The sequence below is a fragment of the Coffea arabica genome, chromosome 7e (genome assembly GCF_036785885.1).
Source record: "Coffea arabica cultivar ET-39 chromosome 7e, Coffea Arabica ET-39 HiFi, whole genome shotgun sequence".
Lineage (NCBI taxonomy): Eukaryota > Viridiplantae > Streptophyta > Magnoliopsida > Gentianales > Rubiaceae > Coffea > Coffea arabica.
This window is the reverse complement of record NC_092323.1, coordinates 14,934,851-14,952,057: the sequence shown is the minus strand read 5'-3', so window position 1 is coordinate 14,952,057 and position 17,207 is coordinate 14,934,851. Positions and strand designations below refer to the sequence as shown.

At 35.3% G+C, this 17,207-nt stretch overlaps 1 protein-coding gene across 2 annotated transcripts; it reads left to right on the top strand.

Annotated features, from left to right (window-relative positions):
• The first annotated feature begins 978 nt into the window (after positions 1-978).
• LOC113702247 (uncharacterized) lies at positions 979-17,003 on the top strand. Of its 2 annotated transcripts, none has more exons than XM_027223362.2 (15): positions 979-1,529; positions 1,605-1,769; positions 1,845-2,009; positions 2,574-2,711; positions 2,836-2,909; positions 5,324-5,506; positions 5,648-6,002; positions 6,116-6,225; positions 8,222-8,397; positions 10,868-10,931; positions 11,069-11,187; positions 12,537-12,626; positions 14,669-14,783; positions 15,955-16,158; positions 16,653-17,003. In XM_027223362.2, the coding sequence occupies exons 1-14, from the start codon at positions 1,145-1,147 to the stop codon at positions 16,141-16,143; spliced, it is 2,328 nt and encodes a 775-aa protein (XP_027079163.1). In that variant the 5' UTR covers positions 979-1,144; the 3' UTR covers positions 16,144-16,158; positions 16,653-17,003. The 2 variants fall into 2 exon arrangements, with proteins under 2 accessions (XP_027079163.1, XP_027079162.1); XM_027223361.2 differs by having other exon boundaries at positions 5,588-6,002.
• The last annotated feature ends 204 nt before the right edge of the window (positions 17,004-17,207 follow it).

Below are 17,207 nucleotides of genomic sequence, written 5' to 3'. Positions count from 1 at the left end.
TGTTTAGGGAATAATTGCCAAAACTCTCTATATAATATAAGTGGAAAAAAAATTCACTTTAAGATGTTGAAGGGTCGCTAATTATCAAATAGATATAAGTAGGGACATAAATGAGTCTAATCAGATCGAACATCTTAGTGTTCAAATTTGTTTGATTATTTTAACGAATTTAAATTTTTGTTCAATTTTGAATTGTTTATTTGTTGAATCGAGATTGAATGAGTTTTTGTTATCGAGTTTGAATGTCATTGAATAATGAGTATAAAATGCTGTTTAATCTTGATTTGACTAGTTAGTAAACTAAATTCGAACAAATTCTCATTAAGTCAAGTTTGATTCGAATATTAAGTAGCTTGATTCACCTTCCAATTCCATATATAAGTTTATAGATTTTACAAAACCACAATCTCAACCCTCAATCTACCAATGTTAAATGATAAAATTTAGATTTATTGAACACCTTTAAATTTAATAGCTAGATTCGAATTCGAAATATTGTTATAATTCTTGAAGCATTCAAACTGAATCATATCCTTTTGCCACTAGATTAGAAATATTCGCCGTAACACCTACAAATCCAAAATAGAAAATAATTAGCACATACGGTCACAAAACTGATGTGTTTCAATTATGATATTTTTTATTTTACTTTTGTCATAAACACATTCGAGATGCCTAAATCAAGTCACATTAAAAGCGTAACCAATATGGTTAGATGTTTGGATTCTCAACAATCGCATTAGGTGTAACAAAATTTATAAATTTTTAGCAAAAATAGTTAAAACTCATACTATATCGGTTCAAGTCAAGTAAATGAAAGTCGTTTTTGTTGAATAATTTTTTCTTTTTAAAATTTTCTCGTATCACAAATATATTTTTCAATTAGCTTTTTATATTTTAATTATTTTTTATTTCACATATATTAGATTACAAAATGTATCACATGATACTACAAAAAAATTCAAACAATCTTGTATAAGCTTTTTGCAAGCCCAATGCCCCAATCGCCCGCTGAACAAGTCGGATAGAGAATCATCTAAACGGGCGGGTACCCGTACCTGCATTTGTAGTCTGGCTCCTCCTCGTCATCCCGCGCCCAAAATCTCATTCAAAGGCCTAATTAGAAACCCAAAAAAAAAAAAAAATGTCGCAGCCGGAGCCGGTGAACATTCTCTCCGACGACGACGATGAAGACGACGTCGTTGCCAAAACCGGTAATGCAAAGTACAACAGAACTGCTCCGAGATCAGAAAACGACGTCGTCTGCATCGACCTCTCAACTCCATCCCCGTACTTCCCGACGAAGAAGAAGCAAAGATTATCAGACCGCTGGGCTAATTCAAAACCTAGTTCGAGCAATTCTACCGCTCCACTCTTCATCCTTGACGATGACGTCACGCCGCAGAAGCATCCTCCGGGAACCACCCCCACTCAGCCTGTCGTCACCGAGACTCCTCCGAATTTTTCTCATTTCTTCTCCTCCAAGCTCGAGGAGGCCTCAATTCGCAAATGCTCCTATGATTCCTTCGGTATGGATTGTTGGTTGCATTTTATTTTTTGTTATATATTTTTAGCGGTAATTGAGTAAATGTTTTTCGTTTCAGGGTTGAATTCCCCGCCATCTGTTGTTGGGGAGACGCCATTTTCGGATAAAGTGTCCAATTCTGAACTTGCAAATGGTGGATTCAGCAGCGGCAACTACAGTTCTCAACTATTGGCAGCGACAGCAGATGCTGCAGGGGCTTTATTTTCCGTCTACTCTCCCCCCGGTGAGCTTTAACTTTTGCCATATCCCATGAGCTTGAACCATCAATCCCAAGTTTGTATCTTTTTCCGTTTTTCAGGGTTAAATTCTCCTCCATCTGTTGTTGATGAGACACCAATATTGGAAAAAGTGTCCAATTCTGAACTTGCAATTACTGAATTCAAGCGCGTCGACTCCAATTTTCAACAATTGGCAGCAGCAGCAGATGCTCCTGGGGCTTTATTCTCCGACTGCTCGCCCCCTGGTGAGCTCTAGCTTTTGCATACTCCGCGAGCTTGGACTCTAATTTCCCAAGTTCATTCTTTTTTAAACATCTTAACATGCTTTTAGATGAGTTTTGAAGCAACCTTTTGTTTTGCCTCGAAATATTGCCAGGATGATGGGTTTTTTTCTCTACATTTTGCCAGTAGTTGTGCTCAGACAATATGCACTTTCATTTAGTTAACTGGAAGAGATGCTTTAGTTCAATCAGAGCTAAAAATGTAATTCAAGACACAAACCTTGGCGCAATATGCAAGATAGCTGTTCCACTGGTTGAGTGTGAACTTCTATTTTGTCACTTGAATTTTGTTACTACTTTCTTTTTTTAGCAATTTTTGACAAATTACAAAATGTTTAATTGTAAATTCCTTCAAGAAGGCATGCAATTGGATATTTTTGAACCAAAATTTGAAAGAGACCTGCGTAAATGGCCGTTTATGGTTCATTTGCTGTCTGTTAGTTGTTCCATATGCATAACACTTTATGACATATTTGTTACAGTTACTTCATCTTTGTTCTCTTTTTCCTTTTTCTGGAAAATTTTCAGAGAGTAGATTGATATGTCTGCAGTCTGACAATGAGTCTGAGAGAGGATTGGAAGCTGATGAAAGAACTGGTTTGATAGTTGATGTGGCAGAGGAGTTTGAATTGAGCTCCGGATTTGTTGAATCCACACTTTCTTATGGTAAGTGACCTATTCTTTTATGCCTTTATTTTTACTCTTGGCATCAATCTACAAAAGAGAAAATTTAGCTCTCTTCATGAACTCCTTTTACATAGTATCACTGAATAGAAAGCAAATTTGACAGGTAAGGCTAATCAAACGCACCTGGCAGTGGTCAGCTCTCCACGTCCTTGTTCATTGGAATATGATCTATCTCTGGTTTGTTTTCTTGCTAAATTTAATGTGGCATTTCCGAACTTATCTCTATTTTGATTTTATTATCTTGAAGCTTTTTGGAATCTTGAAACACTTAATTGGTTACTTGAATTTGCTGTCTCATTTTCTTTTTTAACCTATTTTTAATAGAAATCCAAGGGCGAAATAAATTGAGTTTTGGAATCTTATTTTGAGAAACAGTATATAATTTATTTTAATTGAACTTAAATCATATTTACCCTTCATTTTATATTGGCTAGAGATCTGCTGACAAGGATCTAGTAGCTTGAGACAGAATGAACAGCTAATGTATGACACTTACACTGTAATGGTCATCAGACCATTTTTCTGATCACTGGTTGGCTTCTGTTCCTATTAAATTTGCACTTAACCTTTAATCCCTTCAGAAGTTTAAGTCTGCATGGATACTCATGTTTCTGAAATTTTGGTCTAAGGCACTGGTAGCTTCTCCTCTGGATTGTGATTATACTGTGCTGGCAGCCAAAACTGTGCCAGTTCCCTTCAGTATATCAAGAGATGAATTTTTGCCTTGTACCAATGGATATCCATGTCTGTGCATGATATTAGTAGCAAAACAGGTCGTCACATTGTGTCTTGTTTTGAAGGTATGCTAGGAGAAATAAATAGTGCAATCATAAGAATGGATGATTAGGGCATGTTCTAAGATTGACTTGACATAAACATTCCTGGCTTGGTCCCCATATTCATTTCAGAATCTACCAAAAACGAATATAATGAAGAAACATAGACATGAGTAAGAAAGTGTCTTACTTAGGCGGCTGTTTTTGGTTGCTTAAATTTAGGTAATTCAAACTTCTTGGCTAAAGGTAGTTTTGAGGTATTCTGGTTTGCTTCTGCTTCAACTGTTACTTCTCCATAAATTGAGAAAAGCTGACATTAAGAAGCACCGTCAGAGTCCTTTTGCGAGACAGCATTTGGCATTACAAACAAAACATACGAAACATGCTGGAATTTGTTCTTTTATGTTTGATATATATGTGTGTGTGTGTGTGTGTATGTATCTATGTATGTATGTATTTATTCATTTATTAGAGGCTTAAACAGTTTGCAAATTGGTTCAAGTACTTTGAAAGAGCTGACATAACTCAGATCAGGATCTGCACTGGAACTGTAATCGGTCACTTTAGTAGAAGCAATAAAAGTATCTCATAGCTCTAGTCTTTTAACAGCCTTAATGCTCTTTATAAAGCTTGGGAATGAATTAGCAGCAACATTACATGCATTTGTGCAGCAGGTCATCAATTGTTCTACGATCTGCTGAAAATTTAGCAACACCTTGAGTTTTGATCCTGTGTACTGAGATAGTAAATGTTTGATGGCTGGCAATTAGCAAAATTAAATCTTTGTTGAGTTTGATTGTATAACACAGGAGTTAGCTTAATCTATCACCAGTTTTTTCTCCATCTTCTGACCTCTTTTTGATAGGCTTCTATACAATTAATTCCCTTCCTCCCCATGAACTCATCTGCATACCAGAAGGCAAGAAGGTGAAAGAAAGAAAAGATCACCTGAGTTAATTCAGGAAAAAAAAGGAATGGTGAAGCACACATGCAGTTTAAGAATTTATAATAGCCATGAATAGAAATTCAAATGGAAATATGATCCAGTGCCACAAAGCAAGCTGAATGAAGTTAGCTATTGGAAGAAAGAGAAGACCTTTTGTACCTAAGGTGAAATCTGCATTTGGCAATGCTGTTATATTGGATCTCTGTTTTCCTCTTGAAGTATAAGCCTTTCAATAAGGGTTTTGATGTATGCTTGGTGAATTGGAACTAGTACCTTAGTGAGACTTTAGGCACTTGTGGATGATTTATTGGAAAAATAATTGGTCAAGTTAAATGGAATTTCTGGAAATAGTTGATCGTATTGGATTCTTTTCTGCAGAACAGAGTGTTAGCTTGTATTGAGTGCACTAACGAAGCACATGTGCATTCTTATTTTGATAAGGAAAATTGTTCAGGTTATTATATGAAAACAAAAGTATAGACATTGCATGATATGCCTTTTATAGTTTTCTGCAAATATACTTTCTTTGTGTTTTGATGGGTTTGAAAACTGAGAGAGGGATAGAAAAGCTGTTTCTGACAACTTCTGACAGAGTACTTGCATTCGAAGCACTAAAAGCCAATGTCTTTAAGACAGCAAAAAACTTTGTACATAAGTTCGATGACTAATTTACGATGAAAGTTGGAGTTTGGAAATTGCTCTTCCTTTGGAACTTTTAGCTGCAAACTGTCATCTCTATGGCTTTCAATGTACTGAAAATATTACCAAAAGAATTTATATGTACTGGAAATCACTTTATATGAAATGCTTTGTTCAAGTGATTTGCCCTACTGTTTTTGTGGATAATGGTTTGATGAATTCCTTTTCAGGTACATGGTACTTTTGGTGATGAGTGTGATAGAAAGGAGCTCATGGTTCAAGTGCCTGAACCAAAAGGCAAAATCAAGAGTAAAGCCATTTCAGAGAAAGGTTCAGATAATTCAATCAGGAAAGGGAGGATGTTGAAGGAAGCAAGGCTTCTCCTGAAGGAAGAAAGGAAACAGCAGAAAGAAGTAAGTCTTTTCCAGTATGGTGATTAATTGGAACAACAGTAACTTTTAGAGAGGAACAACTCATGGAAGATTAACTTACAGCAAGAAAAACTGGAAAAAGAATCTCAAAAGGCTGAAGCTGCTGAGTTGGTGAAATTGCAGAATGAAAAGCAAAAGATCTACCTGGAGGAGGAGAAATTGGAAAGAGAAGCTCAAAAGGTTGAAGCTTCTGAGTCGGTAAAATTGCAGAAAGAAAAGCAAAAGATCTGCCTGCAGAAGGAGAAATTGGAAAGAGCAGCTGAAAAGGCTGAAGCTGCAGCTTTGAAAAAACTGCAGAAAGAAAAGCAAAAGATCTATCGGCAGCAACAGAAATTGGAAAGAGCAGCTCAAATAGCTGAAGCTGCAGCATTAAAAAAACTAGCAAAAGAGAAGCAGAAGTGGGAAAAAGGAAAGTTTCCCCAAAAAACAATTGTGGCTCAAATAGATAGTAAAATAGTTGAAATGGGGTCAATCGGAGGTATGATGCTTAGTAATACATAGTGCTGTTGTAGCTACTTTGCTAGAGTTCTTTTCATGCACTTTTTTTTTTCTGGTATGGTGTTAAGCAAATGTTTTACTTTTGTATATCAGGACATCTGCTTACAAGGTTTGCAGAAAAGGGTCTCTCATATCGTATAATGTCAAACCCAATTGAAAGATCTATTGTGTGGACAATACCTGTTCCAGAGCAATTGGTGCAGGTAATATATGTTTTTACAATGTTTTTCTAATGGGGCAATTTTATATGCTTCATTTGTCACTTTCACAGGTGCATGTAGTTAGATTTTAGATTTTCCTGCTTTAGTTACACAAGCATAATTTTTTAGAGATGCAAGATAAAAAGAAAAAAAATTTCCTTCTCAAGCAATGATTGAGATGTACTATGCTGATATTCCAATGTCTAATTTTCTTTTGCTTGAATTTGTAAATGCTATTATATGAATGTGTGAAGGTTGCCAATCACTTGAATTCCATTCACATTTATAGGTGTCACCTTCATATAGGCATATGAACTGTAGATAGTATAATACTGGAATGGATGTTGCCCTTCTTGTCATAAGCATTTCCCTTTGGATGAGAAAGATTTGTTGGATTCTGGCAAGTCATCATTGTTTAGTTATATATGTCTTTCCAATTTTGAGATATAGAGAAGTTTCTGCAATAAATGAATGGGGGCTCATGAAGAAAGTTAGATTTTTATAGTTACTTCTGGAGTCCCAAGATAGCTTAACTGCTACCCCAATGGTGTAATATCATTTGCCTTCTTTTTTTTTTTCTTTTCTTTTTCTTATAAATAATTTCCTTGTATTAGAGGCTGCAAAATTTAGGTTCATTGTCAAGTGAAAAACTGGGTAGACAAGATGTAAAATTTGACATTCTCAAAAATGGTGTATTTTGTTTATCAAATAGGGATCATATACCAATAATGCAGATTATGGAATTGCTACCAAATCTATATTATAGTGATGGAATTTTTGTATTCAGTTAAAGTTCTAATAGGATTTCTTCTCTGAGTTTCTTTATTCTCTGCCAAATAGTGTCATGGCGTTTCTTGTTTCTTAGAGGTTAAGATATTAAGATAAATTAAGATAATTTCATGTTTTGAATATTTTTTATCTAATGGAAATCTTAAAGACTATTGTGCACTTTTTGTCTACATTATTGATTGTTTTTCATACCTTTTAGAGAATGTTCATTGAACCTAGATTTTTGACCTACCATATAACAAGTGCTAGGCTGTGTAATAGTTTAGTGTATGTTGTGTAAAAGACGTCTTGGGACTTGGTATGAATTGGTTTTCGGGTCTAAGACAAGAATATTTTAAATTGTTATACAATTAAAGCTGAATCTGTTGACTCCTATTCCTTGTGGAGCTGTGAGGTATAAATATGTGAAGCGATGATGCTTCAGGCGTACTGGTCTTGGTGTGCGATAAGAAGGTTGCAATAGTGTGATGTAGATCTATCGGTTCATATTGGGATGCTTTATACTTTCTGCATCTATGCGCACATCTGTAATTTTTATTGAATCTGTGTCTTTTAGGTGTTCTAGTGATACACCAATTTCTGAGCTAAACCTTACCCTGTTCCTTTCATTGCTATCAAATCTGGATTTTGATTGGCTTGTAAAAATTTTCACACTGAAACGATAAACTTCTCATTGTCAAACATGAGACTGAACTTTGTAAATTTGAAGAGATATTGTCAGTCCCATATTCCTGGGTACCTATGTTAGCTACATCTGTTTTTTGGGCACTGTAACCAGTTGCTTCTTGTTCAATACTCTACTGGATTTAACCTTATGCTTTTCTGGTTCAGTACAGTCAACAAGAAGGTTGAATACAACTTATTTTTTGCACAAACACAATTTATATCCTCTTATAACTATGACCTTGAGTTTCTTGAGTGTTATGTGGGTCAATCTGTATTCTAGTAGATTCCCTGGGGACTTCCACTGGGCTATGCCTTAGCCTTTTGGGCCTTTCAAAAAACCCCTTTAGGTGAACCCAGTATCATTAAGAAGCATGTTTTCATTGGATTTATGTCATGCTCATCGAAATGTTAATCCTGCAAGCCAAGATGCTGTACTTTCTTTTAGCCTATTACTGATTCTTAGTAGTCTTTCTTTGATTTTCTAAATTAATAGGCATGGTGTTTGAACTATATTTTGGAATGTTTTGACTTCGGTGTGATGCAGATTTCATCTGAGGGCATAGTTGTACCATACGTGTTACTCGTATATGGGGCTGAAGAATTCTGCAATCTCGTCATGGATGGAACACTTATGGATCAAGTTTCCAGGGTTCAATACCATTATCCAAACCATACGATTTGTTACCTCACAAATAGACTGATGGCCTACATAAATAAACGGTTAGAAGCTATGCTATCTTTCTGATGTAATTTATATTCACAGATGGATTTTGGTTATAATTGACTTGATGATATGTTATCACTTACAATAATTTTATGAATGTGGAAATCCTTGAAGAGATGAAGACGTGAGTAGATTTTTGACTATACCATATTGGTATGACTTTGAGAGGAAAGGAATCCAGTATCTACTCATTATTATCTGGTTGCTTATTAGATCTTTGTTTATAGTTTTCACTTCTTTCCTCTGTTTAGTCAACATAATTGAGTTATGTGTTTATTCTTCCTTTTTCAAAAATATGCAGATAGATACACATAGTGGTTTACACACAAATTCAGGGCAACATTGGACACACAGATGCATATGTTGTGTGTGTGCTTGTGAGTATTATTTGGTCCTGTAATAACCTGAATGTCAACTTGGGGATTTGTTTGATCAAAGCTGATTCAACTGCTGTTTAAGGTTTCTGGTTATTGGCTAATTATACAATTAAAATGGTAAATGTCAACATGTGTCTTTACTGATTGATAAAAGTGAAAGAGAACGTTTTTGTTAAATAATTTGAGTCTAAAGGTGTGATTTGTCCTCTGGGGCATGGACTTCATTGTTCTGGGCCTATTTGTGTGGTCAATGCTGTATTTCATGTGCTTTGACTTATTGCATTTGTGCTTAATGTATGTATAATTGGCAGTAAGAAAAAAAAAGCTACACAAAGACAAGTGGTTGTAGTACCTAGGAAATTAAGGTAGATGACAAATTTTACTGCTTTTCTTTCAAATCACTCTGGATTAAAGTCTTTAAAGCACTATTGGAGCTTGAATTTCTAAGGCTTAGTAGCTAATTAGAACCCTAACAATGTCACATCCAAATCCACTGGCAATACCATTCTGCTAAATGATATTAGTTCCTGTAATCAAATCCAAAGTCTCAATCTAAACATGTGTCTTTGTGGTCTTATCATGCCATCATCAACATACTAGCCTGCCTACCTTTTTCTGTTATCACTTTTTCAATTTCCATTCTGAGGAAGAAATTAAGAAACCCTAAGTCCTTCCTTTGAAGAAAAATGATGTGGAAACTAGTCTTTCTGATTGATAATCTGGATTGCCAAATCCTAATTAAAATAAGAGAAAGAAAACTTTAATCACGGTGCATATGTTCATTGTGTATGTGTTTATAGATGGTGATGCTAAAGTTTTCTGACTTGATTTCTGGATGCTTGCTGTGCTTTTAATGCAAGTTTGGGGTTCAGGCTCATTTCTGGATGTTCAGGTTCAATTCCAAAGTCTGGTAGAGCATGTTTATAGTGCTGCAATTTCATGCTACCCCTACAATTATATTTTCTGGCTTAGAATCATTGGAACAATAATATGCAGATATCTACCACTTGGTTTGTGCTTGTCATTTCAAATCCTATATTTTCATTGTGCACTTAAGCTTTCTGTTTTTCATTGAACTCCTGCTGGAGACCAGATGCAGGCATAGACATTTGTCCTTCTTTGACTGTGCTGCCTGATCTGCATATAGCTAGAATAGTATTTAGTCACTATTCTAACATTGCCATGTATACTAGTTAAAAGAGCCCAAAGCCCACAATTAAGTGCAAAGCCAGGCAGAGCACAAGCCCAGAGCTTTTTATCATCTGAAGCAAGTGGCCATTATAAAGCACAAGAAAAGCACATGGAGCCCCCCAAAAAAGAAATCTCTTTGTTGACTTTTCTTTATTTATTTATAAAAACCATTGAATGTCTTCTTATGGGGACCCCTGGTTAATGAGTAGTGTGATTAGTTTGTGGCATCAGAAGCATAGGATAACTGATTATTACTCGAGTAGACCCTCAATTTTTGTTGACTTGATTAATGAAGATTATAAGGAGCTTCATAGTCTATGCATTTTACAATGCTTGAACCTTGAAAGTTAACTGTTTGTTTGCTATATTTCTATTTTTATCTTTCTTCGAAATTGCATATGTTATTTGTTTTGACTTTCTTAGTATGTAAATTAGCATTCGATGCACTAATTTGCATTTTTGGACATAGAATGTGCTGTTCATTATTCATCTTTTAGTAATGAAAATGTTGAAAAACTGTTGTTGCAGTATTTTATGCTATAAATGAAAACATACGATATGCATAAGAGTCTTAATGTCAATAAAGCTTGCATGCTTTAAACTTTGTGCTTAAGCCTCAGAAGGCCCTTATTCTATAGTGCGCATTGTGCCTTTGACCACCATGTAGCCATGTTGTGTTGTATACTTATGTGATGAATAAAGCTTTTATAGTTTCCATCTGATTTGATTGCTTTGCTGAATTCGTGGCATGTTTCTAATTCTGAACTGAGCTACAGTTATTCTGTATGAGACTTCTGGAATGACGCAATTTTTGACTATTGAAAATATTTGAGTCGCATCGGCTTTTCTTTTTGGATACTCTATTGAATTTTTATGCTTTATGATGTTGATGTAATAGGGAACAAGATCATTATAAGAATCCCAGCAAATATGAAGGTTGGAAGCGCCCACCAATAGAGGAGGTTGTTGGACATGACTTTGTTGTCATTAATAGTCATAATTGCTTGAAGAATTTTGTTTGCAGGGAACAGAAATCTCCTATCAGGACAGCTTATGAAACTAAATGTTGCCTTTAAACCATTTTTTTTCCGGTTCACAGGTATTGGCAAAATTAGCCACTCATTTTACTAGGGTGCATTCAAGACTGTGTTGTGATGAAGCTGAATTAGCAGAACATGTTGTTGGTTTGACTCACAGCCTTGCCTCTTGTCAGTATAGGTATGCAATGGACAGTTCTGTCGTAAGTTTGAGTATGTAGACGACCTGAATGTGTATCTTACAGGTTTGAGCTTTTTATGAGCTGATGTTGCAGATTTATTGAGCATATATAATTATTGGGTGACAACTTTTTCCATCTAAGTAAGAATATAGTACCTAAAAGTTAGTTGTTTCAGCTCTACTGCTGTTTTTGTTGCCAGAAGCCATTGGTCTGATTGTACTTACTTAATCCTTACTTCAGTAACAGCATTCTAAAATCCGGCTTGCTCTCTGTTGTATGTCATTTGTCATTAAAATGTTGAGACCTGGAGGTTGAATGGAGCAATACAGTTAAGGGAATGGGTAATTCTCACAAAAATGAGATGAACTAACTTTGAATCCCTTTGCACTTGGTTGAATGAGATTTCTAGAGGGATAATGTACAAAATGAAGCAAGAATAACAAATTGAAACAAAAACTTCAGGGTGTAATATTTTATTTGGCTAATCCTGTCTTTAGGGGCCAAAGTTGTATTTACCTGAGAGGAGAAGGTGATTTTAGGTGAGAGGTTATTTGCCTCTGGCCTTCACTGTTCACTTCAGTTTAGTATTTGTAAGAATATTGTTGTATTTAACTAAGGTTGCCAATGTCCGTTGTTGGTCTATTATGATTTATAACTCTGAAGTCGTCCTTTTTTCATCTCCAATTTCTTCTTTAGTCTGCTGTATTTACCCCATTTTCCTTTTCCCATTCTCATCTGTGTGTCTTCTTGAAATCAGTTAGGTCAATCTAAATATGCCCAGGGAATGTTGACTATAAACGGGCTAATCTGGTCGTCTTGTTTAATAATGCATGATATATGCCATGGGGGAACATTTTGTATGGTGGTAAAGAAGACAAAATGGAAAACGTATAAGGAGAACAGAAGAAAGGAAATGAGTTCCAACCTGTACCAGATATCAAGTTTACATTGGACTATGGTACAGTCTGATATGTACTACAAACCTTATTTAAATTTTAAGCATACAAACCTACTTAAAACTCTGTCAAATCTGGCCATAGAACTTATTTGTGGAAGCTAAAAATGATATGCTACACTTCCCAGGTTGGTTTTGTCGACCTAGATATTAGTTACAAGTAGGTTTTATGTCTTTCTGCATGAGGATTAGGGGATTAGAATTTATTTATTTATTTTTTTAAAAAAGTTTTTGATGGATCAAATGCTTGACCTGTAACTGCAACAAAGTTTTGACAAGGTCTGATTAACTACTTCAGTGCTCTTTGTGGATACCATCAAATTTCCACCTTGGCCGAAAGTTGGTCAAAATCTAGTACTTAGGTCCTTTGCTATCTGCTTTTTACCAATGCAGGAAGAAGCCAACACCATTATCAGTGAATGCAAATGGCTCTCTTGTACCCAAGGATTGTGCTGATAGAAATCTCATAAAGAAGAATACATGGTAAGTAATTTCAAACAGTTTGTTCATTAAGGGATCTTGGTTCTTGCTGTAGGAATTTATTTGGTTTTTTCCCCCTCTAATCTAAAGTTTTTTGGGCTAATGCATCATGCTCTAAACATGCAACTCATGATTTCGCTATCATTTTCACTTACTATTTTACTTCAGCATAGCAATCCATTCTTGATGTTTTAAAATGTACACTACTTTTACTTAATACTTCGATTTATGAATTATATAAGAATTCATATGGAAATTGGATTTATTGGTGTCCACTGTGTCAGATTTGTTTGAACTGGCTCATTCAGATAATACTGGCCTATCTTCCATTGCTGTCAAATCAGCTGAATATAGCCCCTTTTTAAACTAAAAGCTAGTTTTGTGTTTTGAAATCTGCTTTTACCTTACTTTAAGCTGGAAAAGTGCCATTCGAAGAAACGTGCCTCAAGGTGCTATTGTGAACAGCTTTTGACTGTTTAAAACTTTTACACTTCAAAATTTTTAAACAGCTTTACAAAAATGGCATTTCTTTAGCAGCTTTAAAAAGGAGGAGGAAATTCGTCAAAGAAAAATAAGCAGGAGAGGTTGAAGACTTGCGCATTGTTTTTAACTTTGTTTGACAATCGTTTTTGGATTAATATTATTATACTCAGTTTGTCAGGAACTTGGAAAAATGATAATATAAGAGAATGGCAGAAGCGCTAATAAAAGTTCAAAATGCTTTGTAGTGTGTTATTCCTTGGACTATATTATGTTGCACATCTAAGACCTAACACTAGGAACACTTTAGCATGGGTTGCTATGAAGCACCAAGTACCATAGTTTCTGCTTTCTATTGTATTTTAGCATGATATAACTTCTTAAGGCTATCTTGTGCTGCCCAGCAATTCAACATTTCGAGTTTAGTCCTATTGCTCTGTTTTGACCTCCTTTTCTGTAGACAATTTAATCCTGGGGTAAGCTAAAGTTGCAACCTTTCTTACAGGAGTATATGCGTATATTACATCTCTACTTTGTCTTTTTTTATCCCCTTTTTTCTAATGATGTGAACAAAGATCAAGCACAGTAAATTAGAAGAAAGTAAGAATTACCTCATCCTTTTTTTTTTTTTTTAAAAGGTTTACCTCATTTTCCTCTTCAGGATGGTCTGTTATATGAGTAAGTGTCTCACAGAGAAAACATAAACAAAGCATGGATTTAAAAGTTGTTGAATATTTAACTGGGGTAAGGCAGAGCAAAATTGAAAGATTAATGAGAATTTAGGATAAGTGAAAAGGCAGAGCGAAGTTGGAAATTAACTTTTTATATGCTAAAACTCAGTTAAAAATTCATCTGCAGGAGTTCAGTTCCCCCTAGCAACCATTAGTTGCGAATTATGTTCCCCAATGTTTTTACAGTTTTATCCTTTGTCACTTTTATCTAGGATAACACTTTATCAATTACAGTTTGTCCCTTTTTTTGGGGATTTTTTTTGTTGTGGGGGGGGGGGGGGGTGGTGGAGATTTCTGCCTGGTTTCCACGATTATTTCTTATGAATTACAGAATAATGCATTAACATAATGAAGCGGGAACCTGAACTAAGAGAAGTTATTGGGATTGATATCTAGAGTCTTCAGTTTACATATGCATTAGCTAAAAAGGTGGTTAGTGAGACACATTTCCAAAAACCAGATCAGCAGTTGCCATAGCATGTAAGACATGCACTGGTGCACCCAATTGTATAGGTTGCAATCCTTTACATAGGGGAAAGAATACAAGGATTTCATTGTTAATGTGTATATACTTGGAGACCTGAGGAATATAAGGAGCGAGTTTTGCTCATGAGGTTTTGGTGTGGCTATGAAAGAGTTAAATTTCACCTTTGTCACAGCTCTGAAATCAATCTAGCAATTTTTAATTTTTTTTACCCTGGATATTTAAACTGTAGTTATTCTGTATGCAAGATGCTTCTTCTGCTGTAAAGGCTGTCATTAGGTATATTTGTATCATGTGCTATATGACAGTCTTGGTTTTTGCACTTATATTCCGTGTACAATTAATTGCAGGTTAAAAGCATTGGTAGCTATCCCTAAGGTACAACCACGGTTTGCCATTGCTATATGGAAAAAGTATCCCACAATGAAATCACTTTTGACTGTTTACATGGATCCGAGTAAATCGGTTAGTATCAATACAGAATTTTTTAAAACTCTCTCTCTCTCTCTCTCTCATCATTAGATAATTCTTATATGTTGAAAATTCTACTTGTCAACTATTTTATTCTATTAATTTGCCACAATACCTTGTCTTGCCCGTGCTTGCCAGTTCATTTGAAGACCTTTCTAAGCTACTCTGTTGACTGTCTCCATGTCCATATTTGGGGACAAGAATATGTAAATTTTTAATTGTTGATCTGGTTTTGAAAATCTCAGATAAGAGAAAATCAAATTGGCTGATCAAATTGGCTGCAAGTGTGATGGTTTATGTCATCCTTTCAAGGGTGCCACAGAATGGAATAAAAAGGTCTGCTTGAGAAAGTCTTCCCCCACCCCCAAAAAAAAAAGAACTATTAAATTGATAAATAAATAAAACTTAAGGGAATCAACATATTTGCTCTAAGTTGGTTAAAAAAACAGGATAGGTATTTCATTAGACTTTCTTATATTTCTAGGACTGCTTTTTAGCAGTTACATGAACTTATAATGGTAGCTATAATGGTAGCTTTCCTGAAAGCTTTTGAAATAGTTGAAGCTTGACTAGTTCCTGAATTACCACGGTTTCTTTTCTTGGTTTTCCAGTACTTTACATGACCAAAAGGCTGTTTTGATACTTCTCTTGGTTTTTTTTCTTTTTCATTTTTTTAAACTTGCTTGTTATTTTATCTAGAATTTCAAATTAGCCAAAGAAATTTTTTCCATTAGGATTGCACACTCCCGAGTTTCAGGTTTCACTATTAAGGATCTATAATGTTCTGCATCCGATGTGATTGCCCCATTGAGGTTTTCTGTAAAAGGGGCTGGGTGATAGTTGCAAAAGGCAAATAGATTTATTCTATTAAACACTTAGATTACTTTCTAAAGAACTAGAAGATTGGACCAGTTTCCATAACCTAAGCTGTTCATTTAAATTTTTGTGAGGGGAAATTAGCTTAAAGTTCAGATATTGCCTGTTAAAAGATTGGCTGAGATTCCAGATTGTGCTCATGGATGATGTGTGTGTTAGGTTTTTGCTTCTCTCATAATTATAATGCAAAATTTGATCAATTGTGTTGGCCTGAGTCCAATATGATCTATATGTTCTCTGGTTGACGTCAGTTTCGGTTCGAGTTTAAGTTTCTTCTGCATGTTGTCAGGTGCATGAGAAAGAATTTTTGCTCCAAGATTTGACTACAGAAGGTTTACTTGGTGATGACAGAAGATTAGGAGAGATTTGTTCTAAGAGAATTTATAGGGTACTCATGGCTCAATGTGGGAACGTCATTACTGATGACGTTGAGCATGGAGCTGATTTTTTTTCGTTTACCAGCCCACTCTGCTGTTAATGCTCCCGCTACTAGGTTTGTACATGCTCTCGAGTCTGGACATTGCTTTTACCAATATTACTTGTGTTTTTTGCTTCAGTGTTTTTTTCTTTTTTGGAAGTATATACATGTTTGAATCTATGGGGTAAAAGAGTAGTGGCATCTTTTCTGCAACTGACTGCTCACTAGTGAAGTTACTAGGATAAGAAGTAACTAGTGAAGTGACTGCTTAGTATGTCATGGTTATGGTCCAATCTATGCTTCAAAAAATTTGCTTTGATGCAATCAGAGGGATTGCAGTTCGATGTCATTAATTGCTTTACTTGTATGTAAAAGTTGAATTCCCTTCCTCCCTCCAGAAAAAAAGGGCTGTTAAGAAATCAGAAAAAGAGTTGATTAGATCTTTTTTTTTTTTTTTTAAACAGGGACTTAGTCATTTTCTCGTTTGAAACTTCCTGATGTACCGCAATGCTTCTGCCTTCACTTTACAGATTGAAAGTTGTTAAGAAATCTCTGATCATGAATTGCAGGCTGATTGAAAGTTATTTGGCAAGTGTTGTATCCTATTCGAATGAGGAAAAGATATTACAATCTTATCAGTTGTGAACTGGATAAAGCAGCATGCGGCAGCGTATTTATCAAATCAATGTGGCCTCAACAACTTGTTGGAAGCTTTTCTGCTGTGATGTCAGATCAGTGGAGGTGAAAAGATTTAGATTATCACCTTTCAGCTACGACTATATTGGCATATGTATATATGTCTTTTGCTAACATCAATGTTGCAAAACCTTGTCCAATTGACCTCTGCTATTATTTTCTAATTGGAAAATGAAGCATTGTGGAAAACTGACTAATAAGAAAGTTGAACTTTTTATCACAAATGCTTTGGCCCATATATTTGGTGTCTATCTCGCGAGCATTGTAGTTTGTGCATGTAAAGCACTTCACATGCACATAAAGCTGTGTTGAGACAATATCAGTTGGAGTCTCATCTCATATATTTTGTCTAGCTACTTTATTCGATTTTAAAGGACTTTCTGCAGTTACAAGTAAATGCAGACGGATACTCACTCTGGTGCATGCTC